Source organism: Bos javanicus, chromosome 13 (genome assembly GCF_032452875.1).
Source record: "Bos javanicus breed banteng chromosome 13, ARS-OSU_banteng_1.0, whole genome shotgun sequence".
NCBI lineage: Eukaryota > Metazoa > Chordata > Mammalia > Artiodactyla > Bovidae > Bos > Bos javanicus.
In genome coordinates, this window is record NC_083880.1 from 36,804,283 (window position 1) to 36,831,829 (window position 27,547).

Here is a 27,547-nt window from a genome sequence, read left to right on the forward strand (position 1 = left end):
CTATGTTCATCAGTGATATTGGCCTGTAGTTTTCTTTTTTTGTGGCATCTTTGTCAGGTTTTGGTATTAGGGTGATGGTGGCCTCATAGAATGAGTTTGGAAGTTTACCTTCCTCTGCAATTTTCTGGAAGAGTTTGAGTAGGATAGGTGTTAGCTCTTCTCTAAATTTTTGGTAGAATTCAGCTGTGAAGCCGTCTGGACCTGGGCTTTTGTTTGCTGGAAGATTTTTGATTACAGTTTCAATTTCCGTGCTTGTGATGGGTCTGTTAAGATTTTCTATTTCTTCCTGGTCCAGTTTTGGAAAGTTGTACTTTTCTAAGAATTTGTCCATTTCTTCCACGTTCTCCATTTTATTAGCATATAATTGTTGATAGTAGTCTCTTATGATCCTTTGTACTTCCATGTTGTCTGTTGTGATGTCTCCATTTTCATTTCTAATTTTATTGATTTGATTTTTCTCCCTTTGTTTCTTGATGAGTCTGGCTAATGGTTTGTCAATTTTATTTATCCTTTCAAAAAACCAGCTTTTGGCTTTGTTGATTTTTGCTATGGTCTCTTTTATTTCTTTTGCATTTATTTCTGCCCTAATTTTTAAGATTTTTTTCCTTCTACTATGAAGGAAAGATCCTGGGGATCTTCATTTCTTCCTTTTCTAGTTGCTTTAGGTGTAGAGTTAGGTTATTTATTTGACTTTTTTCTTATTTCTTGAGGTATGCCTGTATTGCTATGAACTTTCCCCTTAGGACTGCTTTTATAGTGTCCCACAGGTTTTGGGTTGTTGTGTTTTCATTTTCATTCATTTCTATGCATATTTTGATTTCTTTTTTTATTTCTTCTGTGATTTGTTGGTTATTCAGCAGCGTGTTGTTCAGCCTCCATATGTTGGAATTTTTAATAGTTTTTCTTCTGTAATTGAGATCTAATCCTACTGCATTGTGGTCAGAAAAGATGCTTGGAATGATTTCAATTTTTTTGAATTTACCAAGGCTAGATTTATGGCCCAGGATGTGATCTATCCTGGAGAAGGTTCCATGTGCACTTGAGAAAAAGGTGAAATTCATTGTTTTGGGATGAAATGTCCTATAGATATCAATTAGGTCTAACTGGTCTATACTAGAACTAATCAATGATTATAGTAAAGTTGCAGGATATAAAATCAACACACAGAAATCCCTTGCATTCCTATACACTAATAATGAGAAAACAGAAAGAGAAATTAAGGAAACAATTCCATTCACCATTGCAACGAAAAGAATAAAATACTTAGGAATATATCTACCTAAAGAAACTAAAGACCTATATATAGAAAACTATAAAACACTAGTGAAATAAATCAAAGAGGACACTAATAGATGGAGAAATATACCATGTTCATGGATTGGAAGAATCAATATAGTGAAAATGAGTATACTACCCAAAGCAATTTATAGATTCAATGCAATCCCTATCAAGCTACCAATGGTATTCTTCACAGAGCTAGAACAAATAATTTCACAATTTGTATGGAAATACAAAAAAATCTCAAATAGCCAAAGCTATCTTGAGAAAGAAGAATGGAACTGGAGGAATCAACTTGGCTGACTTCAGACTAAACTACAAAGCTACAGTCATCAAGACAGTATGGTACTGGCACAAAGACAGAAATATAGATCAATGGAATGAAATAGAAAGCCCAGAGATAAATCCACACACTTAAGGACACCTTATCTTTGACAAAGGAGGCAAGAATATACAATGGAAAAAAGACCATCTCTTTAACAAGTGGTGCTGGGAAAACTGGTCAACCACTTGTAAAAGAATGAAACTAGAACACTTTCTAACACCATACACAAAAATGAACTCAAAATGGATTAAAGATCTAAACATAAGACCAGAAACTATAAAACTCCTAGAGGAGAACATAGGCAAAACACTCTCCGACATACATCACAGCAGGATCCTCTATGACCCACCTCCCAGAATATTGGAAATAAAAGCAAAAATAAACAAATGGGACCTAATTAAACTTAAAAGCTTCTGCACAACAGAGGCAACTATTAGCAAGGTGAAAAGACAGCCTTCAGAATGGGAGAAAATAATAGCAAATGAAGCAACTGACAAACAACTAATCTCAAAAATATACAAGCAACTCCTACACCTCAATTCCAGAAAAATAAATGACCCAATCAAAAAATGGGCCAAAGAACTAAATAGACATTTCTCCAAAGAAGACATACAGATGGCTAACAAACACATGAAAAGATGCTCAACATCACTCATTATCAGAGAAATGCAAATCAAAACTACTATGAGGTACCATTTCATGCCAGTCAGAATGGCTGCGATCCAAAAGTCTACAAGCAATAAATGCTGGAGAGGTGTGGAGAAAAGGGAACCCTCTTACTCTGTTGGTGGGAATGCAAACTAGTACAGCCACTATGGAGGACAGTGTGGAGATTCCTTAAAAAACTGGAAATAGAACTGCCTTATGATCCAGCAATCCCACTGCTGGGCATACACACTGAGGAAACCAGAAGGGAAAGAGACATGTGTACCCCAATGTTCATCGCAGCAGTGTTTATAATAGCCAGGACATGGAAGCAACCTAGATGTCCATCAGCAGATGAATGGATAAGAAAGCTGTGGTACATATACACAATGGTGTATTTCTCAGCCATTAAAAAGAATTCATTTGAATCAGTTCTAATGAGGTGGATGAAACTGGAGCCTATTATACAGAGTGAAGTAAGCCAGAAAGAAAAACACCAATACAGTATACTAACACATATATATGGAATTTAGAAAGATGGTAACAGTAACCCTGTATACGAGACAGCAAAAGAGACACTGATGTATAGAACAGGCTTATGGACTCTGTGGGAGAGGGAGAGGGTGGGAAGATTTGGGAGAATGCATTGAAACATGTATACTATCATGTGTGAAACGAGTTGCCAGTCCAGGTTCGATGCACGATACTGGATGCTTGGGGCTGGTGCACTGGGACAACCCAGAGGGATGGTATGGGGAGGGAGGAGGGAGGAGGGTTCAGGATGGGGAACACATGTATACCTGTGGCGGATTCACTTCGATATTTGGCAAAACCAATAAAAAGAAAAAAAAAAAAGAAAATGCCTTTATATAATTAAGGTCATTGTTTTACATTGAAGAGTGCATGTCTCTTATTGTTTTAAAATACTTCTACATGAAATTATAAATTATAAGGCTGTATGTTAAGTAACTAGGCCTTTGGTGGTGATCACTTTGTATTGTATACAGACATTGAATTATAATGTACATCTGAAACTACCTCAACTTCCCACACCTACAGATTCACCTGTAGCTAGGTTCAGTGTGAACATCTCTCTGGCATTTCAGCATTTCTTCTCCAGGCTGTTCCCACCTACTGCACTCATGATCCCATTTTTGTCTTTTTCAGAAGCTGGAAATTCTGACTTTAGCTGTTTCCTTTAACTTCTGCATATTCAATCTTTGCCATGTTTTATTGAAAGACTGATATATAACATTAAGTTTCAGGTATACATAATTCAACATCTGTATACAATACAAAGAGATGATTACTAAACGCCTAGCTGCCGTCCATCACCAAACAACTGGCCCACTTCACCCATTTCACACACCTCCTAACTCCCTTCCCCTCTGCTAACCACCAATCTCTTCTCTGTATTTATGAGTTTTTGTTTGTTCATTCTGTTTTTAGATTCCACGTGAATGAAATCATATGGTCTTTGTCTTTCTCTGACTTATTTCACTTGACATAATACCTTCAGGGCCCATCTATGTTGTCACAAATGGCAAAACTTCATTCTTGATTATGCTTGAGTAGTATGCCTCTGTGTGTGTGTGTGTGTGTTGTGTCATGTGTGTGTATGTGTGTGGTATGTGTGTATGTGTGGTGTGGTGTGGTGTGGTGTGTTTCTGGGCACAGAAACTCTGTAGTGGAAGGCTCATGAAAAGACAACTTGAAAAACCAGAGGACAAGCCTACTCCAGTGTGAAGGAATGTTTGTCTGTGCAGAAAGGGCACTAGATGGAACCAACAGACCCCTCCCGAACTGTGTGGACGTGGATCTCAGATCACAGGGCATGCACTCCTGTTTCCTGGAGGCAAAGAGACACCACAAAAGGGCAAACTCTTTGCTTAACTAAACTGACCAAAGAGAATCAAAGGTTTGCCTCCACCATCAAATGTAAAATGTGTTTTGAGGCCCATGGCTCTGGGGAGCTGCCATATGAAATGAATTACCAAGGCTCAGCGTGGGGGTAGGGGTCCACTGGGAGCCTCTGCAGCAGAGCCCAGCCGCCTGGACATCCTGGGGGCCCCGGGGCCTGCAGGACATGATCCAAAGGCCCTGCTCATTCCCAGGTTGTGCAAACCTCACCTCATTGCCTGGTAAGCAGACAACAGAAGATGGGTTCAGATCAGCTCTAGAAATGCCAGGACTGCCTGGAAAACCTGCTGAGCTCGGTGTGCATGCAGGTATTTCAGGGCTCCTCTGGCTCTAATGAGCACTCCTATTTCCAGTCTGGGTTTGCCCAAACAATGTCAAGTCAAACCACAAGAAAATCTGTTATCACTCAAATTGGTACATACTTTTCATACAACTGAAATATTATATAAAAGTCATGAACTGTTAGATGTAAAAGCAGAAATTGGACGCAGATACAGGTTCCCTTGCTACCTCTGTCTCGCCTTCCAAGGGGGATGTGAAGTTCGGGTCACAGCTGTGTTCCAAGGGTTTGTGCCTGTGATCAAAGCCTCTGCCACTGGAGGAAGCGCTCGCGTGAGCCCAGTCCGCAGACCACTCTTGTTGCCCCTCCCCTTGTTCTTGTTCACGCCAACACTGTAAAAAGTTATGTGTTTGAATGATGTTTTAAAGCGCTCTGTGCAATTAAGTTCTGAAGCAAGGGAGCTGGTTTTCCTTCAGCACATATATGAAACTGCCAATAAATGTAAGACCTGGGTGTGTTTGGGGGAGGGGGAGGTGAAAACGAGGAAAGTTTCTGAAAGGAACAAACACTTCAAAAAAGTAAACCTGAGGTGTTTTTCCTTCTCATAATATTTTAAATGCTTTTATAGTTGGAAAAAGTCTACAAATCAAAAAATATATACCAGAAAAAAATGCATACCACTTCCATAATCACTTGTACCCAATTTTCATCTCTCCTTCCTAAAGAAACTTCCCTGATAACTTAGTTGATAAAGAATCCACCTGCAATGCAGGAGACCCTGGTTCGATTCCTGGGCTGGGAAGATCCACCGGAGAAGGGGATAGGCTACCCAGTCCAGTATTCTTGGGCTTCCCTTGTGGCTCAGCTGATAAAGAATCTGCCTGCAATGCGGGAGACCTGGGTTCGATCCCTGGGTTGGGAAGATCCCCTGGAGAAGGGAAAGGGTACCCGCTCCAGTATTCTGGCCTGGAGAATTCCATGGCCTGTATAGTCCGTGGTGTCACAAAGAGTCAGATACGACTGAGAAACTTTCACTTTCTAAGGAAAGCACTCCTGTTAAGTAATGATTGCAGAGAATTTCATACCACCTTCTTGCCGTGTGTGTTAGTGATTTGAAAACATGGTGCTCCTTACTTTCTGTTAGCTGCTCTTCAAATGCAAGATTTTTTCCTGGAGTGGGTAGTCTAGCCCTTCTCCAGGGAATCTTCCCGACCCAGGAATTGAACTGGAGTCTCCTGCACTGCAGGTGGCTTCTTTACCACCTGAGCTACCAGAGAAGCCCTCTTCCTAAGGAAAACACTCCTGTTAACTAATGATTGCAAAGAATCGCATACCACCTTCCCCTTGCCATGTGTGTTAGTCATGCTGTTCCTTACTTTCTGTTAGCTGCCCTTCAAATGCAAGATTTTGCCCTGAGTTTCCATTATGTGGCTGTTTAGAGCCATTTGAAAGCATTCCTCTGGGTGGCCTAGTTTGCTTGTGAAGCTCCTAAGAAAAATAAAAGCCTCTATTCCTGAACCTGATTGGAAACCAAGACACATACCCAGCACATGTTGTTCAGAGGGTGGTTTGGGAAAGGTGATACATCCTTAAACAATTTGTGAAGCAGCATTAGCTGCACAGCCTCTGGGTATATTAACAATGCAATGAGTAGCATGTATTGAGAGCAAAATAAAGTTTAGGCAAAGTAAATTCACAGAGCAGCATCACCAAAAGAAGGCCTAGAAATGCCTCTCAGGTGTCAAGCCCTTCATACCTCTGTGTTTAGTCGCTCAGTCATGTCCAACTCTGCGACCCCATGGACTGCAGCCCACCAGGCTCCTCTGTCCGTGGGATTCTCCAGGCAAGAATGCTGGAGTGGGTTGTCATGCCCTTCTCCAGGCCTCTAGCACGCAGAAAATTTTACACTTCCATTTCTGTACCCTTGATTGAGAATGTTCCTGGCTAAGGAAAATGGCCAGAGCAGGATAAAATTAACCAATAAAGAAAGAATTCCAGTGCCTGGCACAGAGTAAGCTTGGTAGCTAATAAAATCATTTCACGTTGTACAAATGTTAGGTAAGCTGTGGCCTGAGGCCAATGAGTCACATGAGCCACTGAAGTTCTGTTTAAGGAAGCCGCTCTCACTGCCCACCACAAGTACCTTTCTAAGCCATACTTTTCTCCTTTCATCTATTTTTAAAACTTTCAACCCTTGTCTACCTTTTAGTCATTTAAAGTCTGGACTCCTGGACTCCACTGATCAAGCTTTTAGGCTAAACATTCAGTAACCACCATTATTGGATGTGGAAGGAAACCTCATGGTTAGTGCAAGAAACTTAAGAAAGTTAACTCCACAAAGAATAGGAGTCATTTTGATGAACTCGGGACTATAAGTTAGGTAACAATGTCGTGTATGGAGTCGAGTCATAAAAGGCACCGCCATTGAGGAAACACTGGATTTGGACATAATGTGTGTGATGGTCCGGTGCATGCGCCTCTAGAAACCCTGTCCAGAAGACTCCAGGGACAGCCAGCAAGCACACCGTGGGCTCCATCAAAGACCCAGGTGCCCACAGCATGCCAGACGTTTCACATGTACCCTTCATTGGTTTATGTAATATGAAATTATGTAACTGGCATCAAGGGCTTGGGAATAAATGCCTCTGACTCTCGGAAATCTGGAGAGGGAACCACAGAACCACCACCAGGTCTGGGGGGAGGAGGGGCAAAACAGTGGTTTATTTCTGACAGGCATCAGCCAGAGGGGCTGCTTTCTAAGGGAGTCTGCAAGGCAGCGGGGGCAGTGGTGATGCCACGTGAAGCCTGGACCACTGGTACCCCAGAAGCAAAGTGCTGAAGTGGGCAGACTGACCCCAGGGCCAAAACTCCTGCTCCTTTGTCCCTCTCACACTAACCTTCAGACCAACCAGGGCTGGGCTCCAAAGAGTAAATGCCAGAACCAGACTTTAGACCTGGTGAAGTCATCACTCTGATAATGGATAGCATTTACGGAGCACTTAACCTTGTCCTGGGCCCTGGGTTTATGGGATTCGAATGTGTAACCTGTATAGAGCCAAGCTCCTCACGGTCCATTCGTGACTGGGACGTGAAGTCCTAGACACAGAAACCTGGCAGGCAAGGAGCAAGTGAAAGTAATTGTTACCCTAGTTTCACTGTCTTTGAAGCTGAAGAGCACAAGTGTGTACTGTGAAGCTCTTTAAAAATCTCCTACCTTTGCTCCACTCAGCATCCTCTCTCTCTGAAGTTGCTCCCAAAATAACCCCTGTACTCCCAAGCTCTCTTCAAAACAGGGTGGGAGGGAGCTCTTTCCTCCCTTGGCCTCCTTCCTCTGCTTCCCCACCTGCGGTTCTCTCCTCTCCCACAGGGAATCCTCTGCCCTTGCCGGTATAAACTCCCCCTGCCTGTGCTTCTTTACATGTTTGAGTTTTCCTTTCATACGTGGCACACTTGGATCCACAGAAGACTCAGGAAACAATCACACAAAACAGGATGAAGGAGAGGGGCAGATACAAAGATCAAAAGATATATATAGAGAGAGAGCCCGTGAACACAGGTGGAAAAGCATTTCTATTAAAGGTGTGTCCTGTCTCATTTTATCTTCCCAATGACCCTCAGATGACCCATCTTCCCATTAAACACTTGAGAAGACAGAACCAAAAGGTTCCATAACTTTTCCAATAAGTGGATGAATGAGGATACAAATCCATGCACCTATAATCTCAGCATCTATGACTTTGACCTCTATTTGATGCACCCTTTTCCATAGAGGAACTGAACAGCATAAGGCAGCTGCCTAGTTCCTTACTCAGGTAGTTGGGTTCACCACCTGAGTAATGAACTTCATTTCATCTCTTCCCAGGTTTAAAAACGATGACAACAAAAAACTATTGAAGGAGAGACAGAGACTAGAGCAGAGGCCCTGGGAGGGAGGTATTAGGTGAATTCTCTGTAGATGGTCATTGCAAATCTCTTTCCCTCCAACTTCTTACACAACATATGCTGGACATTTGGATACTAGACTCTTTCTACATCCCATTTGCTTGTGGAAACCAAGCTTTTAATGTAGTATCATGCATGTGTGTTCCATCATGTCCCAAGCTTTGCAACCCCACGGACTGGGGCCTTCCAGGCTCCTCCATCAGTGGAATTTTCCAAGCAAGAATACTGGAGTGGGTTGCTATTTCCTACTCTAGGGGATCATCCCGACCCAGGGATCAAACCCATGTCTCTTGTGTCTCCTGCATCTCCTGCATTGGCAGGTGGATTCTTTACCACCTGGGAAGCCCCATGATGTAGGGATGTTTGCAGACTTGGTTGGAACAACTCCTGTCTAATGACTTCTGGCAAGCTTGTAAAGGAACCCGGACAAGTTGTCTGCTGAGGAAGAGTTGGCAATTAGAAAAGAAGGAGGATTTTTAAATAGGCATCAAGAACAAGGAAGTAACCTAATTAGAGAGAGACATACTTAGATTGCTGCGGAGTGAGAGAACCCAGCTGAAGTTGGATTTATGATGAATTCATTTGCTTTGTTGTGCACATATCATGCCCAGTAGGGCTGGATGAACTGAGGGCGTGGGGAAGACAGAGTTGATTATGATTTTGTTGGATGGATGTCATAGATCAGATCAGATCAGTCTCTCAGTTGTGTCCGACTGTTTGCGATCCCATGAATTGCAGCACGCCAGGCCTCCCTGTCCATCACCAACTCCCCGAGTTCACTCAGACTCACGTCCATCGAGTCAGTGATGCCATCCAGCCATCTCATCCTCTGTCGTCCCCTTCTCCTCCTGCCCCCAATCCCTCCCAGCATCAGAGTCTTTTCCAATGAGTCAACTCTTCGCATGAGGTGGCCAAAGTACTGGAGTTTCAGCTTTAGCATCATTCCTTCCAAAGAAATCCCAGGGCTGAGGAGGTTTAAAAAACTGGTAAGAGAATGAGAAGGTGGACTGTGGAATCTAAACTGGTCATGGGAGGAGGTGAAGACAGGACATGGTTTAAGGAAAAGCATATAGGCCAATGGACTGGAGGTCATGATGAGAACAAAGAAGTTCAGTGGCCAAATCAGAGGGGAAGAAGTTGTTGTAAGAGAATTTGGAGGCTAGTCTGTTCAGAGTGCTGAAAATAAGAACCAGGGTGTGACTCTGGCAGTGGGAGCTCAAATGTGGTGAAGACCATTGACAGGAGGGGGGTCAAGAAACAGAGAGGCCAGACAGCCTTCAGTACCCTAGCCTGATCAAGGTCGTCTCGTATACAGCCTCCTAAACATTTCATATTTTGCTTTCTTATTTAAATCATCAGTCTACCTAGGATGGATGTTTATGTGTGATATGAAAGTACCATTTTTATTTTCTTCCATTTGGATAACCAACTGTCCTTGGGCCATGTGTTGAATAACTTAGTTTGTAAATATCCCTTGAATTCCTTCCATCTATGCTATTACTGATTTTGCTTTACTCAGTCCATATCACTCTGGGCTGATGTACTATAGTACCCATCGATCTTCCCCCTCCACAGTCCATAAAATTTATTTTTCTAAAATACAAATATGACCACATCACTCTCCTGATTAAAGTGCTTCAATAACTTCCTTTCATTCCCTGCAGAATAAAAGCCAGGCTCCTAAGCCTGTCATATTTAAGATGTTTCACAATATTTTTATTTACAATATTTCTTTGCTTATCAAGATATCCCCATTCTATGACATTATCCATATTTGTGAAAGTGAAAGTGATTCATTCGTGTCTGACTCTTTGCAACCCCATGGACTGTGCGTCCGTGGAATTCTTCAGGCCAGAATACTGGAGTGGGTACCCTTTCCCTTCTTCAGGGGATCTTCCCAACCCAGGGGTTGAACTCAGGTCTCCCACATTGCAGGCGGATTCTTTACCAGCTGAGCCACAAGCTGGTAAAGAGTCCAAAATGGTTAATTCAAATTACATTTTAAGTCTTTTATCAGAACTATTAGATAGACTTATAATTGATAGATCTTAAAAGTTCTAATTAAATTATTTGATATTTATTTGGCATTTACTCTGTATCAAGCAGTATATAGTAGATTCTGTATTTATTCTGTATATATAGTGTGTGTGTGTATGTGTGTGTGTATATATATATATATCTATATATAGATATATATATATAAGATTCTTCCAGAGTTTACAATCTAAAGGAGCACAAGAAGCATGAATACGAATATCTGTGGAAAAGGGAAGAATGTAAATGTAGCAACAGACATTTGAGTAAATGACTATGAGAGCTCCGATGAGGGAGCATTGGCACTTTGTTTAGCAGAGATCGGTGGAGGCTTTGTAGAAAAGTTAACTGGGTCATGAAAGGTGGGTAACAGAAAGTTAGAGGAGACAGGAGGGCATTTTAGATAGAGCAGTGGCACTGATCAAGGCAAAAGAAATGGGAAAGTGTGACCTTGGAGTACAGGATGACATGGAGAAAGATGAACAGCCAAAAAGGTAAGCTGAGGCCAGAGCACAGAAATCCTTCAAGGACACGTTAGGAGACTGGATTCTAGTTAGTTGCCCTGGAGTCAATGAAAGTCTCTATTAAGGGACTGACTTACCTAGGTCATGACATGGTGGGGCAGACTGGAATGAAGAGAGATTCAATCTAAGAGGATACAGTAACAGGCTAGGCATGACATGCTGCTGGCTTGTCCCAGGAGGTAGAAAAGCTACAGTGGATGCAAGAGAAATTCCAAAGCAGAAAAAGTCAGATGACTAAAGAAAGAAGGGAGAAACAGGTTCAGTTCCGTGTACTCGCTTAGTCGTGTCTGGCTCTGCGACCCCATGGACTGCAGCATGCCGGGTTTCCCTGTCCATCACCAACTCCTGGAGCTTGCTTGTTCAAACTCATGCCCGTCGAGTCAGTGATGAGATGCCCATCTCATCCTATGTCCCCTTCTCTTCCTGCCTTCAGTCTTTTCCAGCATTGGGGTCCTTTCCAATGAGTCAGTTCTTTGCATCAGGTGGCCAAAGCATTGGAACTTCAGTCTTGCTCAGCTCTAAACGATAAAAACATGAGAATTTCATGAGAGAGTCCTGCATCTGATTAAATACCATTTATATTTACCTTTGCCATCATGAAATTTCTAGGATTTTTTTTGGTGACTTAAAAACTATTTCATATATAATGTATTTATATAGCCTGACTTTACAGGTTTAGATTAATGTTTGTATTCTTGTTTCCCTCCTCCCCCTCTCCCTCCATGTGTGGCAGCTTCTCCTGGACATGGTTGGGTCACCTGATGAGGAACTCCAGGAAGCTGCTGCAGGTTGTATATCCAACATTCGCAGGTTGGCTCTTGCTATTGAGAAGGCGAGATACAGCTGAACCTGAATGGGCATGACAGCTACCAAATTTTACATGACCCTGTATGTGTCACTCCCAGAGCCGTGAAGCCTAAATTGGGAAACACTTCATAGCAGATCCTTTAGAAACAAATGTCTGACTGAAAACCAGGAAGTTAGAAATGTAGAGAATGTGGTTCACCCCAAAATTGTATGGGTATTTTTGTTCTAATTTAGGGATATGCCATGTGGTGACACATAAACCCAATATATTGGTGATAATTTTTTCAGGAATTTGAGAATATATATACATGTATACAGCTGTATATATGTATACAGATATATATATATATATATATTTCAGCGATGCTTTTGTATTTGTGGTGATTTTAATAAAAGATGTGGTCTTCCCGTTGTGTGTATTTATAGTCATCCATGAGTGTCTTTAGAAATCCCTTTCTGTTAAACCAGTCTAACTGTCCCATCACTATAGTTTTGTTTGATCTCTTGCAACCCTCAGGAGAGCTCTGAGATGTGCTGACTTGACAAATGGTTATGGAACAGAATTCAGAGTTCAGCAGCTGGGTTGAGAGAGAACATCCTGAGGTCATTCCAAGTTTCTCCTAAAGCTGTCAAACATCTGAAAAGACAACGTATAACTGTCACTGTCCCAGATAACACAAATCACAAAAACATAAGCACTGAGTGAGATTTTCACTTTTGCATTTCCCAGGCATAAACAGTGAAATGTTTTATTTCCCTCACAGGATACACCAACATTTTATTGAAAGAATTAATTTATGCCGATGTACGCACACCTCACAACACAAGGATAATATTACTTTCACGTAAACTTGCTTGGAGTTTCTGAACTTGTTTTCAGCATATAAAGTACTTTTTAAAAAGTGGCTACAAAGGATTAATAGCATTTTATCAAGTTATAGAAACATGAGAAGCCACTTAAAAGAATCACAGATGTAACCTTGGTGTGCTACAATGTTTGGGAACTGACCGTCCCCCCATCTAGAACTAGCTAGGAAAACAGCTTCTTGTATATCCACTCAGTAAACCGACAGTCTCACTCTTTAAAGAGCAGGCAAGGTTTTATTGAAAAATATGAAGTACTGTGTATGTTTGTCATAATTTGGAGAAGACCGTAAACTTAATTGAATTAAATGTAAATAATTTGTATGAAATGAAAACCCCATACAGGATTAAAATTATCCTGATGATTCTGAGAATTTTAAGATTTTGTAAAACACCAATTCATCTTTATTGCTTTTCAAAGGAGGTTATAAAAGAGGATAATAGAAACAAGGAAATGGTATCAATGCTAACAAAGAATTGAATTTAAATAATAGTGGAAATCCTCAAATGCACGTCGGACTCTTTGTGACCCCATGGACTATAGCCGGCCAGGCTCCTCTGTCCATGGGGATTCTCCAGGCAGGAATACTGGAGTGGGTTGCCATGCCCTCCTCCGGGGGACCTTCCTGACCCGGGAATCGAACCTAGATCTCCTGCATAGCAGGCAGATTTTTTATCATCAAAGCCACTAGGGAAGCTCTTTAAATAATAGTGTAAATCCTAAAATTCTCAACAGTAGGTATTATTAAAGACACTGGTTAGGTGTGTTTCACTAATATTAAAAACACATCTAGAAATCATGGATTATGACAGTTATAGAAAATGAATAAATATATTATTGTTACATTATTATTAAAGGAAGCTTTCTCCATCATTTTAAGATTGTTCATATTCTTGGAATTAGAGGGTCCTAAGAGCTTGCCTGAAGAATCCCACGAACAGAGGAGCCTGGAGGGCTACAGTCCATAGGGTGGCAAAGAGTCAGGCTTGACTGAAGTGACTTAGCATGCATGGATGAGAGGGGAAGGAAGCAATAGAAAACAAACAATCAAACATCTGCAGCAGCACAAAGAGAACTGGATGTAGTTGAGAAGGATAAGTTCCTTTACCATGTGCAAGTGTGGGACTTTCATTTCTATGATTATTAAAGACATAAAATGAGAGCAACAGTACCACTTCAAAGGAAACTGAACTTGTGGGAACAGATACAGTAAGCTAACATGAAAATCATTTTGGGTATTTCTAAGAGTTGTGTCCTTTTAATTGGTAAGCACCCTGGATGTAGTGGTCTTCCCACAGGTGGCTCAGTGGTAAAGAATCAGCCTGCCTAAGCAGGAGACACAGGAGATGTGGGTTTGATCCCTGGGTCAGGAAGATCCCCCTGGAGGAGGAAACGGCAACCCACTCCAATATACTTGCCTGGAAAATTCTATGGACAGAGGAGCCTGACGGGCTACAGTCCATGGGGTCGTAAAGACTCAGGACTGAGCATGCATGTACCAGGGATGTAGTACCTTTAAACAAAAGAGAAACTGAATTTAAAGGTCAGTTTTGGCTGTGTGTGTATGTGTGTGTATAACGGTATAACAGAAAACTCTGACCTTATTAGAAAAATGTCAGAGGCAGTGAGTGAAAGTATCCAGAGATAACAGAACAAACAAGCCCAGGATCACACCATTTCTTTGCTGCTCCAAGCCAAAGGACCATTTCTTGGCACTCTCCATGGAAGAACACCTTGGGTTGTTTTTTTTTTTTTTTTTTTGCCTAGGTTTCTGGATAAGATTTTTGTGTGTTATTTTCTGCTTTAAAGCTGGTGACATTCATTCTGAGTTTTCAGCGGCAAGTTCTTTTTTAGGTTTTATTCTTCCCCAGGACATCCTGGGAATCCAATATGCTCTCTGTGATAGCTGGCTATTTCTGCCTGGAGAACCTGAAGGTGGAAGGAATTTTAAATAGATGTTCTTTGCTTTTCCACTGTCTTTAGTTTGCAAGGTTTCCTTTTAGAAATCCTGGCCACAATCATTCTGCTGCTTGTAGTCACTATTATTTTGCCTCTTTCAGAATGACTTGCACTAAAATAATTTTTTAAAACTCTTCTAGGCTCTGAAAGTGAGTGGAAGGTTAGATGTCTTGTAAGATGACGTTGCAAATCCTATCATTTTGATAGATTTTGGAATTACCATTATGCCTCTCTAAAGCATGGACTTTGCATGGACTTGAAGGTCAATGATTCAAAATACTTTGAAATTTTATTTCCACTTAGCAAAACTATTTCATAGTTCTAATAATTGACGGTGTGTAATCTCATTCCATAAAAGACTAGGATGGAGTAGTTTATGTCCATTCTTATGATTCAGTGAAAACAGTAGGGACACCCACTTATTTAAGAAACTTGCTGCCTCAAATGCATTAAGCGCCTGAAGATAACTATGATCCTCACATACATAAGTTCAGAAAGTGAGAAATCTCTTCTAAATGAGAGGAGTAGGAAGAGAACAACATGGAATATGATGCTACCAAATGCTGGCACTGTGTTAGGTACTTCCTACCCTCTATCTCATTTAAAATAGAGAAACGGTGAAATACCTAATCTCACATCATACTAGGGTCTGTCAAAATGGGCACAGTTATTCCACAAGGACAATTTGGCAATGCATACCAGAAGCTCTAAACATTTTTGTGCCTTTTGGATTATATGCAAGGGTTTATGTACAAGGGTATTCACAACATCATTATTATAGTGATGAAAATATTTGGGAAAAATTGGTTAATTCCATTCAGGTTCAACCTTAGCATAAAAACATATTGTAGGATAATAGTTCATGACAAAGGTTTTCATAAGATGCTGTTAAATTGGAAAGCAGATTCTGAAGCAGTGTATACAGTGTGAGTGCATTTTAAAAATTATATACACATAGCTAGTCACAATGAGGAGAAGGCAATGGCACCCGACTCCAGTACTCTTGCCTGGAAAATCCCGTGGACAGAGGAGCCTGGTAGGCTGTAGTCCATGGGGTCGCTAAGAGTCAGACACGACTGAGCGACTTTACTTTCACTTTTCACTTTCATGCATTGGAGAAGGAAATGGCAACCCACTCCAGTGTTTTTGCCTGGAGAATCCCAGGGACGGGGGAGCCTGGTGGGCTGCCGTCTGTGGGGTCGCACAGAGTCGGACACGACTGAAGCGACTTAGCAGCAGCAGCAGTCACAATGAAAGAAAATGACTTATACACACCAAACTGTGATAAGTCAAAGAAGTGATTATTTCTGAATGGTGGAATAAGAATGATTTCTGTTGTCTCTCTTGTTCATCTCTGTTTTCTAATTTACAATAAACATGAATTACTTTTTTATGATAACACTCCCAGTGAATTTTCTTTTTTTCATTCTTTGGAAACTTCTAAGGTAGACATTCTTCCTCATTGCTTTTGTTCAGGTGCTAAGTCATGTCTGACTCTTTGCAGCCCCATGGAGTGCAGCACGCCAGGCTCCCCTATCCTCCAGTCTCCTCGAGTTTGCTCAAATTCATGTCCATTAAGTCTGTGATGCATCAGAGGATAAACATCTCATCCTCTGCCGCCTCCTTCTCCCTTTGCCTTCAATCTTCCCCAGGATCAGGGTCTGTTCTGATGAATCAGCTCTTAGCATCAGGTGGCCAAAGTATTGGAGCTTCAGCTTCAGCATCAGTCCTTCCAGTGAATATTCAGGGTTGATTTCCTTTAGGATTGACTGGTTTGATCTCCTTGTTGTCCAAGGGACTCTTGAGAGTCTTCTCCAGCACCACAATTCAAAAGCATCAATTCTTCAGCACTTGGCCTTATGGTCCAACTTTCAGATCCATCAGGACTACTGGATAAACCATAGCTTTGACTAGATGGACTTTTGTCTGCAAAGTAGTGATGTCTCTGCTTATTAATTTGCTGTTTATGTTTGTCATAGCCTTTCCTCCAAGGAACAAGTTTGCTTTAATTTCAAGGCTGCAGTCACCGTCCACAGTGACTTTGGAACCCAGGAAAATAAAATCTGTCACTGCTTCCACTTTTTCCCCTTCTATTTGCCTTGAAGTGATGGGACCAGATGCCATGAACATACCTAAAATAAATAAGTTTTTATATATAAAATAAGAATAGTTTGTTTCAGCACCTAAAATCCTATAATATATTTTAATCTACAAAACAGACATATGTAATAGCTTTCAACTACAGCTAAGAATAGTACAGTATACTTGAAGCATACTTGAAGTATATACAGTGAACTTGCTGGGAAAGATTGAGGGCAGGAGGAGAAGAGGGCACCAGAGGATGACATGGTTGGATGGCATCACTGATTAAATGGACATGAGTTTGAGGAAACTCTGGGAGATAGCGAAGGACAGGGAAGGCTGGCATGCTGCAGTCCACGGGGTCACAAAGTGTCAGACATGACTTAGCGACTGAACAGCAACAGCAATACTTGATGCATGCTGAAATGGCCCATAGTAAATTCTGAACTTTTATTTTTGTCTTAACAGCTGAATTCTATTCCAAGGGCACTGAAAACAAATAAAATAGCTCAAAAGTCACTGACAGATTGCTTTATACAGCATTGTTGTTTTGAAAAGAGAAGAATGATTTTGATCCATTCATTTGCTTATTGCTGTAGATCCCTAAGACAAACATTATTGTGATTTACTGTCTCTTTATATATTTTGCTTGAATTAGTCTAATGGAAATACACCCCCAATCAATAAATAAATATAGTACAGTTTCATAAACTTCTATTCTCCTTTAAAGCATCATGTTTTTCTTCTTTGTGATTTTTTCTTTCCTCTGTTACATTAATTTCTCCTCATTCAAGCAATTACTTTCCCTGCTTTTCCTCCATTCTACTTTCTGTGTCTCCAGATTCTGCTCCCATTTTCTCTGACAAATGGTTATTGTATTTTCTGCTTCTTAAAATGTCTCATGCTTTAATTTCTATAAATGCAAGATATAAAGTTAATATTTCAATATGCTTCTGATGTAACTGTCATGACTGATGTTACATGACTTGAAATCATGTAACAGATAGAATCCTAATATTCCAAATCCATTATTTTCAAATTTTCAGGTAAAAGTAATTTACTCTTTATTTACATCTGTCAAGACAAAAGGGAGCTTTTCTTTTGCCAGTTCATGCCACCCTGATTTATTAGTTGATAAAAGACATCCTTTGCAAATTATGTAATTGGTTCATGGTGTTCAGAGTTGAGATTTGTCATTACAGTTTAGATTTATGTCCTAATTTATTTTCATGATAGACAGGTATAATAGTGTATTTCAGTGTGGTTCATATATATACAGAATCTACAGCTGGGTAGTGTCCCCATAAAGAAAGACCGTCTATCAAAAGGGAGTTCAGATAAGATAGTGTGGATAGTTCAATGCAAGTCCTTCTTCATTATTGGAAGAAAACTGATCTTTGTCAGTAGATTAGTTACAATATCAGTTGCAAACCTAAATTCACAATGGTAGGGTGGACATGAGTTTGAGCAGGCTCCGGGAGTTGGTGATGGATAGGGAAGCTTGGCGTGCTGCAGTTCTGGGGGCGCAAAGAGTCAGACACAACTGAGCGACTGGACTGATCTGAAGGTAAGTAATGTAAATGAATAAGAGCTAGATTAAAGGTCATAATACTGATACTATTGCCAATTGACCGTTAGCCTCCATGTCTGGGAGACAAGAGGGGCTTGTGGAGACTGTGGAGAGATGGGGAGTGAAGACAAATGACTACTCATCTCTAGCTAACTGTTACCAGATCTTATAGTTTTTCAAGAGAAATTCAGACTTTTATAGGCACTCTCCCAAATTTTATGTATTGGCGTAGCTTGCCAGCTGTGAGAAAAATAAATGTCTGTTGTTTAAGCCACCCAGTTTGTTGACAGACAACAGACATTTCTTTTTCTCACAGCTCGAGATGCTGGGAGACCACGAACAAGGGGCTGACAGGTTGGTTTCTGATGAGACCTCTTTCCCAGCTTGCTGTGTGCTCACAAAGAGATTAATCTCTGGTATATTTTCCTTCTATAAGAACACTAGTCGTGTGGGATTAAGGCAGGAGACATAAGAGATGTGGGTTCAATCGCTGGGTCAAGAAGATCCCCCGGAGGAGGGATGGCAACTCACTCCAGTATTCTTGCCTGGGAAATCCCTGGACAGAAGGGCCTGACAAGCTACAGTCCATGGGGTCACAAAGAATCGGACATGACTGAGCAACTGAGCACACACACACACACACGCACACACATACACACGCATGCAGTGAATAACAGCAACTATGCAGAAAAATCAAAATGTTTCCCTGAGCCAAATATGGCCTTCAGCTTGTCAGTCTACAATGTCATCATCTTTATCTATTAGAATGAGAGTGTAAAGTCCTGACATGAACATCCCTAATGATGCCTGGAGCTAATCAGTAGAAAAGCAAGGAAAATAATTTGTGGAAAAGGGCACATGTCAAAACTGTCTTGGTTCATATTGATTTATACTATGATGTCAGCACTACAGAATGCAGCATCGAAGAGGCTGACTTCCTCAAATTCAGGCTAACGCTTGGAAAAATTACTCCGAGGATGTAAATAATCATGATTAGGTTTAAGGTCAAAGAATCACAGAACTGGAGATAACTTTAGGGCTCAACTGCTGCTGCTGCTGCTGCTAAGTTGTGTCCAACTCTGTGCAACCCCATAGATGGCAGCCCACCAGGCTCCCCCGTCCCTGGGATTCTCCAGGCAAGAACACTGGAGTGGGTTGCCATTTCCTTCTCCAATGCATGAAAGTGAAAAGTGAAAGTGAAGTCACTCAGTAGGGCTCAACTACCTGCCCTCAATCAAAGCTGCTAAGGACAGAGGCTGATTCCCTTGCAAAGGATATCTAGGTATTTGCTTCCCATTCTCTCTAAGACAGATTAGACTAACCAGTTTATGAAGATAAAAAGAGCCTTGAGAAATATTTTGAGGAATTGGCTTAATCCTACAGGCCAGTGTTCCCCAGGCCTTCTGCATAAGGCCAATCTGGGATATCTGTTAATATGCAAAGTGTCAGTCCTGCCCCCAACCTACCCATACAGAATTTCTGGGAAACCTGGATTTCTGCAAACCTGGAAACCTGCAAACTTCCCAGGTGGTAATTTTTTTGATCATGAAAAATAAAATGTATACAAAGGATTTCCTAAAAGTTAATCTGGTGGGGGTGCAACAAATAGAATATAGAGAGGAATGAAAAGAATGAACAGGGGGGCTGCTATAGAGGCCAAGACTAAAGCATAGGAATAGAAAGTTACCAGAACTGACAGTCTTAAAACTTGGTCTCTTATGCCTTAAAGAAGAAGCCCATAGTCATGAGATGAAATCTACTTCTGTGCTGTCATACCATGAACCACCCCATATACCTCTAGAGCAGTGCCATCCAACAGAAACACAAGACAAGACACTGTGTAATTTAAAATTTTCTGCTCAACATCACTAATCATCAGGGAAATGCAAATCAAAACCACAAGGAGATAACATCTCAGACCCATCAGAATGGCTATCATCAAAAGGCCGAGAGTACATGTTGGCAAGGAGGTCGAGAAAAGGGAACACTTGTGCACTGTTGTTGGGAATGTAAATTAGTGCAACCATCATGGAAAACAGTGTGGCGCTTCCTCAAAAGATTAAAAACAGAATTACCATGTGCTTAGTCGCTCAGTTGTGTGCAACTCTGCGATCCCATTGACGGTAGCCCACCAGTTTCCTCTGTCCATGAGGATTCTCCAGGCAAGAATACTGGAGTGGATTGCCATGCCCTCCTCCAGGGGATCTTCCCAACCCAGGGATAGATTGCACTGTAGTTAGATTCTTTACCATCTAAGCTACGGTCCAGCAATTCAAGTTCTGGGTATTTATCTGAAGAAAATGAAAGTGCTAAATTGCAAAGATACATGCACCTTGTTGTTCACTGCAGCATTATTTACCGTAGCCAAGATATGTAAACAATCGAAGTGTCCATCAGTTGACAGATAAAGAAAATGTAAATATATAAAATGCCATGAAATTAAAAGACGCTTACTCCTTGGAAGGAAAGTTATGACCAACTTAGATAGCATATTGAAAAGCAGAGACATTACTTTGCCAACAAAGGTCCGTCTAGTCAAGGCTATGGTTTTTCCAGTGGTCATGTATGGATGTGAGAGTTGGACTGTGAAGAAAGCTGAGCGTCAAAGAATTAATGCTTTTGAACTGTGGTGTTGGAGAAGACTCTTGAGAGTCCCTTCCTTGGATTGCAAGGAGATCCAACCAGTCCGTCCTAAAGGAGATCAGTCCTGGGTGTTCATTGGAAGGACAGATGCTAAAGCTGAAACTCCAGTACTTTGGCCACCTCATGCGAAGAGTTGACTCATTTGAAAAGACCCTGATGCTGGGAGGGATTGGGGGTAGGAGGAGAAGGGGACGACAGAGGATGAGATGGCTGGATGGATTCACCGACTCGATGAACGTGAGTCTGAGTGAACTCCGGGAGTTGGTGATGGACAGGGAGGCCTGGCGTGCTGTGATTCATGGGGTCGCAAAGAGTCGGACACAACTGAACGACTGAACTGACTGATTGATACAATGGAATATTATTTGGCCACAATAAAGAATGAAATATTGCCACTTGCTACAATATGGATGGGACTTCAGGGCATTACACTAAGTGAAATCTGGCATAAAGACAAATACCATATGATCCATAAATGCGGAATCTAAACCCTCCCCCCCAAAAAATCCCCATAAAACTGAATTCATAGATAGGATAGGATATACAAAAGATAGTTCGGTAGTTACCAGAGGTGGTGGTGGTGGGCAGTTGGAGGGTGAGCAAAATGGGTGAAACTTCAAAGTGTACAAAACTTCCAGTTATAAATAAGTCATGGGGATATAATGTACAACATGGTGCCTATAGTTATCATACTGAACTGCATACTTGAAAATTGCCAAGAGAGTAAATCTGAGAAGTTCTCATCACAAGAAAAAAACTTTTGTCACTCTGTATGGTGACAGGTGTTAAGTAGACTTATTGTAGTGACCATTTCACAATTGATAGAAATACCGTATCACTATGCTGTATACCTGAAACTAATATAATGTTATACATCAGTTATATTTAAATTAAGTACGCACATTGCATGCATATAAAAAATAGGATTTTCTAGTAGCTAAAGTAAAAAAAAAGTAAAAAATAAAACAGATGAAATTAATTTTAGTATTCTTAGTTTAACCAAATGTCTCCCAAATATTGTAAACATTTCCCTGGTAACTCATATGGTAGTGTCTACCTGCAATTCTGGAGACCTGGGTTCGATTCGTGGGTCAGCAAGATGCCCAGGAGAAGGAAATGGCAACCCACCCGCGTATTTTCACCTGGAGAATTCAATGGAAGGAGGAGCCTGGCAGACTACAGTCCATGGGGTAGCAAAGAGTCAGACACGACTAAGCAACTGACTTTAACTTTTAAAATATTTAACGAACATAAAAATTACTAATGAAATATATTACATTGTTTTTCACTAAATCTTTGAAGTTGGTGTGTATTTTACACTTATAGCACAGTTCAGTTAGGGCCAGCCACATTTATGTGGCCACAGGGTACCATGTCAATCGATAAGTTTTAGTCTATCCATTTAGCTAGTTTAAGGGGTTGGTTTCTTTTATCAAGACTGTTTCAATTTATGTGGGTTTTTACTGTTTATCTGGGTTAAGCCATCTTAGTCTTTTTCTCCTGACAGACCCCTCAGTCATGCTATTTCTGTTGACATGATGACTTTTTAAATTCAAATTGATATGAATTTTCAAATGTAATTCATCTAGAAGACCACAGTCAACATTATATTTGTGTACAATTATTTTTCATTTTTTATTGTGGTAAAATATACATAACAAAATGTGCCATTTCAACCATTTTTTAAAATTGTACAGTTCAAGGGCATTAAGTATTTTCATGTTGTGTGTAACCATCAACACTCTCCATCTCCTGAATGTTTTCATCTTCCCAGACTTAAACTCTGCTCCCTTTAAAAACATTGATTCCCAATCTCCCATTCCTCCAGTCCCTGGTCACCACTGTGTCTCTATAAATTTGATCTTCCTAGTTACCTCATGGAAGTGGACTCACAATATTTGTCTATTTTGGTTCTTTTTTTAATTTAAAAAAATTTTAATTTATTTTTAATTGGAGGATGATTGCTTTACAATGTTGTTAGTTTCTGCTGTATAACAACATGAATCAGACATAAGTATACATATGTCCCATCTCTCTTGAACCTCCCTTCCACCCCCCAGCTCATCCCACCCCTCTAGGTTGTCACAGAGCATTGGGCTGGGTTCCCTGTGTTATATAGCAACTTCCCATTATCTGTCTGTTTTTCATATGGCAATGCATATGTTTCAGCTCTACTCTCTCAATTCATCCCAACTTCTCCTTCTCTGCTGTGTCAACAGGTCTGTTCTCTTTTATAAGGGAATTCTCTTGCACTGTTGGTGGGAATGTAAATTGATACAGCCACTGTGGAGAACAGTATGGAAATTCCTTTAAAAACTAGAAATAAAACTACCATATGACCCAGTGATCCCACTACTGGCCATATACCCTGAGAAAACCATAATTCAAAAAGACATGTGTTACCCCAGTGATCCTTGCAGCACCATTTACAATATTTGTCCTTTTGTGTCTGGTTTATTTCATTCAGCACAGTGTCTTCAAGGTTTTTCCCTGCTGTAGCGAGTGTCAGAATGCCCTTCTATTTTATGGGTCAATAATATTTCACTGTATGCCCTGTGATGTTTTGCTTGCCCATCTGTCCACGGGTGGTCACTTGTGCTGCTCCCATCATGAGGCTGTTGTGAATAACATTGCCATATGCATGAGTGTACAAACGTCTGGTCAAGTCCTTGTTTCCAATTATCTTGTGTGTACACCCAAGAGTGGAATAGCTGGATTGAATAAAATTATTTTTTTCAAGCCTAACTAGTCAAATCTATAATAATTTTAAAAAGTTGGTTCGGGGTATCCTTACCAGCAGAATCAGTGGACATGAGATGCACTCCACAGAGTCTCTAGCAGGCACTCTGTTTATTAAGCATCCCAACACACAGTCACTGACTCATAGACAAAGAATCCCCTCATGTTACCTCAGTCAGTTCAGTATATTTTTAATTCTGAATGAGCCAAGTTCTCCCAGTGTGTGATTCAGTGGGTGCAAATTAGGCATTTAAGAAGACATAGTCATACTTTTGGAAAAATAGTAAGGTCTTACCACTGTGCCACTAATAGTATCAAAATGGCCTAAAAATGATCATAACTCTCATAAATTCCATTGGGTGATGTTTAGGTTGTGCTAAAAGGCAAATGTGAGTTTTCTGCAACTCCTGTGAACAATTCAGCACTTTTAGAGAGAAAAAGAGGCTGGAGGCCTTTGAAAAGTGAGTGCTGGAGTTGTGAGAACTATTCGCAGGGTGGGAGCTGCCATGGGAATTTGCTCAGTTTGCATCATGGGTGTGATCCAGGCCCCATGAAGATGGTGTGCCTGGTTCCCTGACGGCTTGCAGATGCCTCTGTCTGTGTCTGTACTGCCGTCCCTTCCGCGACAGAGAGATGTTGGCCCCAAGCAAATCTCGCTTGTATGTTGTGCACATGTGGGGAGGATGTCACAGTTAGACCCCTGTTTTGCTTTGAAGGGAATGTGTTGCCTTTTTCAGCGTCAATGGTTGTTCCTAATCTTCATTTGCAAGGTATAAAGCATGAAGGGATCACCTTAATGATCATCTTCTGTTTGAAGCAATAAACAGCTGCTGACACTAATTTAAAACAGAAGACAAGCGACCACACTGTCATCCCTGAGGTGAATTTATTCGGATTATTCTCTTAAACTGAATTACTTATGAGCTAAAACAACAGAGTTGAAGGTGAGAAGGAAAGAAGCGTCAATGAATGCAGGAGACAGATGTGCTCCAGCCAAGACTGTGGCCCACCTCCTCCGAGTTCTGCAGGTTCTGAACAGGGGCCCAGAGGTGCTCAAACGGACCTTCCCTCCACTCTGGCTGTGTGAGACTTTCGTTTAGGGGGGATAATATTGTCGATCATTTCCTCAAAAAGGGTATTTATTATGCCCTTTAGGCAGAGGACTGATATTTCAGAGAAAGAATGAAAGAATACTTCATGAGCATTAGACAACCCTCAGTTCTTGAAAAACAAAACAAAACAGCTTTATTGAGGTTTGATTGATATGCAGTGGGCTTCCCTGGTGGCTCAGCCAGTAAAGAATCTGCCTGCAATGCAGGAGACACAGGTTCAATCCCTGGGTCGGGAAGATCCCTTGGAGAAGGAAATGGCAACCCACTTTAGTATTCTTGCCTGGAGAATTCCATGGACAGAGGAGCCTAGGGTCGCAAAGAGTTGGACATGGCTAAGAGACTAACACTTTCACTTTCAATTGATAGACAAATAATGCACACTTTCAATGTGCACAATTTGAGGACTTTGGTCCCACCAAACACCAGTCACTCCAGCACCACAATCAAGGTACTAGACATATAACACCTCCCAGAGTTGTGTGCAGCTTTTGTGTGTGTGCTGTGGGTGGAGAGAACTTAAGATGAGGTCTGCCCTCTGAATAAATCTGAAGTACATAGTGTCTGGAACTATAGGAATGATGGGTACAAAGGTCTCTCTCTAGCACTGTTTAGGGCAGTGTAACTCTAAATAAAACTTTACACCTTTGAACGTCTATATCCCCGTTTCCCCACCCCCAACCACTCCTGTATTCTCTGCCTCTGTGAGTTTGACAGTTTTAGATGTGGAATTGTGTGCTATCTCTCCTTCAAGGACTAGCTTATTTCACTAAGCATAATGTCCTCCAGGAGAAAGCTTTCTATTTATTCCCACATTATCAAGAATAACCCCAACCGTTCTCTTCAGAGTTTCTCCTGTGTGCTCATTTCAACCTACCATCCCATCTCCTCCCCTCAAGGTTCTGCTCCAAATATACTCCACTTGTACTCTGATCAAAAACAAACAGAAGTCACAACATATGGATACCAGAGGGGAAAGATGGGGTGGGATGAATTGGGAGATTGGGACTAACACTTATACACTATTGATACCATGTATAAAACAGCTAATGAGAACCTACTGTAGAGCATTAAGGAACTCTATTTGGTGCTCTGTGGTGACCTAAATGGGCTTCCCTGGTGGGTCAGATGATAAATAATCTGCCTGCAGTGTGGGAGAACGGGGTTTGATCCTTGGGTCAGGAAGATTGCCTGGTGAAGGGCATGGCGACCACTCCAGTATTCTTGCTTGGAGAATTCCACGGACAGAGGTGACCTAACTGGGAAGGAAATCCAAAAATGAGGGGATATATGTGTATATATGGCTGATTCACTTTGAAAGTGAAAGTGAAAGTCGCTCAGTCGCGTCAGACTCTTTGCGACCCCTTGGACTATACAGTCCATGGAATTCTCCAGGTCAGAATACTGGAGTGGGTAGCCTTTCCCTTCTCCAGGGGATGTTCCCAACCCAGGGATGGAACCCAGGTCTCCCGCATTGCAGGCAGCTGAACCACCAGGAAAGCCCCAATAAAGGTGAAAAAGGATTTAAAAACAAAAACAAAAACTGCTCCTTGGGGTTAACTCCTACAGACTTAAGAGTTTTCCTGCTTCTTATCGTCTCCCCTCTCCTCCTCTGCCCCGCCCTGCGCGGGGGGCGGCGGGAGGTGGGGGGCAGCGCACAGAGACTTCCAGGTACTGATCCGCCGGTCCTTGGGGCTCTGACCCCGAAAGTGCCTTGGGTCCCCTTGCGCCCCATCTCTGCAGCCTCCTTTGGGAACCTGGCCTCCTCTGGCGTCGGGGAGGGTCTGGGAGGCAGAGCCAGGCCCTCGGAGGGGCCGGGACCGTAAAGCCGGATGTAGGGACTTGGGGAAGCTGCCCTGAGCTACATCAGCCCAGCCACACCTGCTCCTTTGCGGACTCGGAACTTCTCTGGAGGCCGCAGCCGCTCTAGGCTCTCTCCAATCTCATTTCCCACAAAGCTCCAAGCAGGCCAAGCTTTTGGGGCAACAGCTTTCCCTTCTCTTCCTAACGCTGCCAGGCACTCAGTTCTCCTTTGTGTGGCTTGCCCTTCTAGAAACATATTCTCCATTTTTCTCTGAAGGCAACCTTCCAAGCTTTTTATATAAAAACTCTGCTGGAAGAGGTCTGAAAAAAATACCCGATTCCTGCTTGGAAGTCTAATTTTTTGAGACTGCTATTTATCTATCAACTTTATATTGAAAAATCTAGTTTGAAATGCAAAACCGAGCAAGGCTTTCTTTTGTTCTGGGTAGTATTTGTCTTCTTTTCCCTGTAAAAAAATATCTTCAGCTTCTTGGCTCAATGGAGGGGAAGGCTGCAGGGTTTTAAAAACAACCAACTAACCAAATAAACAAACATGAAAACCAACTCTGGAACTACTAAGGAGGAAAAAGACATTGTATGGCATTTCAAAACACTGCCCATTGTAATCAGCCAAGCTAAACTGTTTCTATTCCCCCAAATATGCTGGACCATGCTGCTTCCACATCTTGCCCATGTTGCTCCCGTCCCTTCAAACATATCCAGGAATTCGGTTTTGACTTCACACTCGCTCTGCTGTTGTCTGGCTTTTCATGTTGGTTGGTGAGAAATTTTTCCTTTGATTCCAGATGTATTAAAAACATGTTAGCAATGAAGCGATGAAAACGACTTCATACTGATTCTGAACTGATATGCCACACAATTTCAAAATGAATGAAATAAAAAACATTGTGTATGGTCAATAGAAACTCTGTATAACTTGATGCCAGCTCCTGGTGGCTGAAAGTTCTCTGGTTTGCGGGTGTGATTTTGTCCACTAAGATTTAGACAAAAATTGGCTTGAA

The 27,547-nt window shown here is 41.5% G+C and overlaps 1 protein-coding gene across 6 annotated transcripts in view; it reads left to right on the top strand.

Annotated features, from left to right (window-relative positions):
• ODAD2 (outer dynein arm docking complex subunit 2) overlaps positions 1–23,619 on the top strand; it is a 173,443-nt gene extending 149,824 nt beyond the window's left edge. For all 6 annotated transcript variants that reach the window (XM_061436262.1, XM_061436260.1, XM_061436261.1 and 3 more), the window contains one exon: positions 11,682–23,619. In XM_061436262.1, coding sequence (XP_061292246.1) covers positions 11,682–11,795 — 114 coding nt within the window. In that variant the 3' untranslated portion in view covers positions 11,796–23,619. The remainder of the gene's footprint in view (positions 1–11,681) is intronic.
• The last annotated feature ends 3,928 nt before the right edge of the window (positions 23,620–27,547 follow it).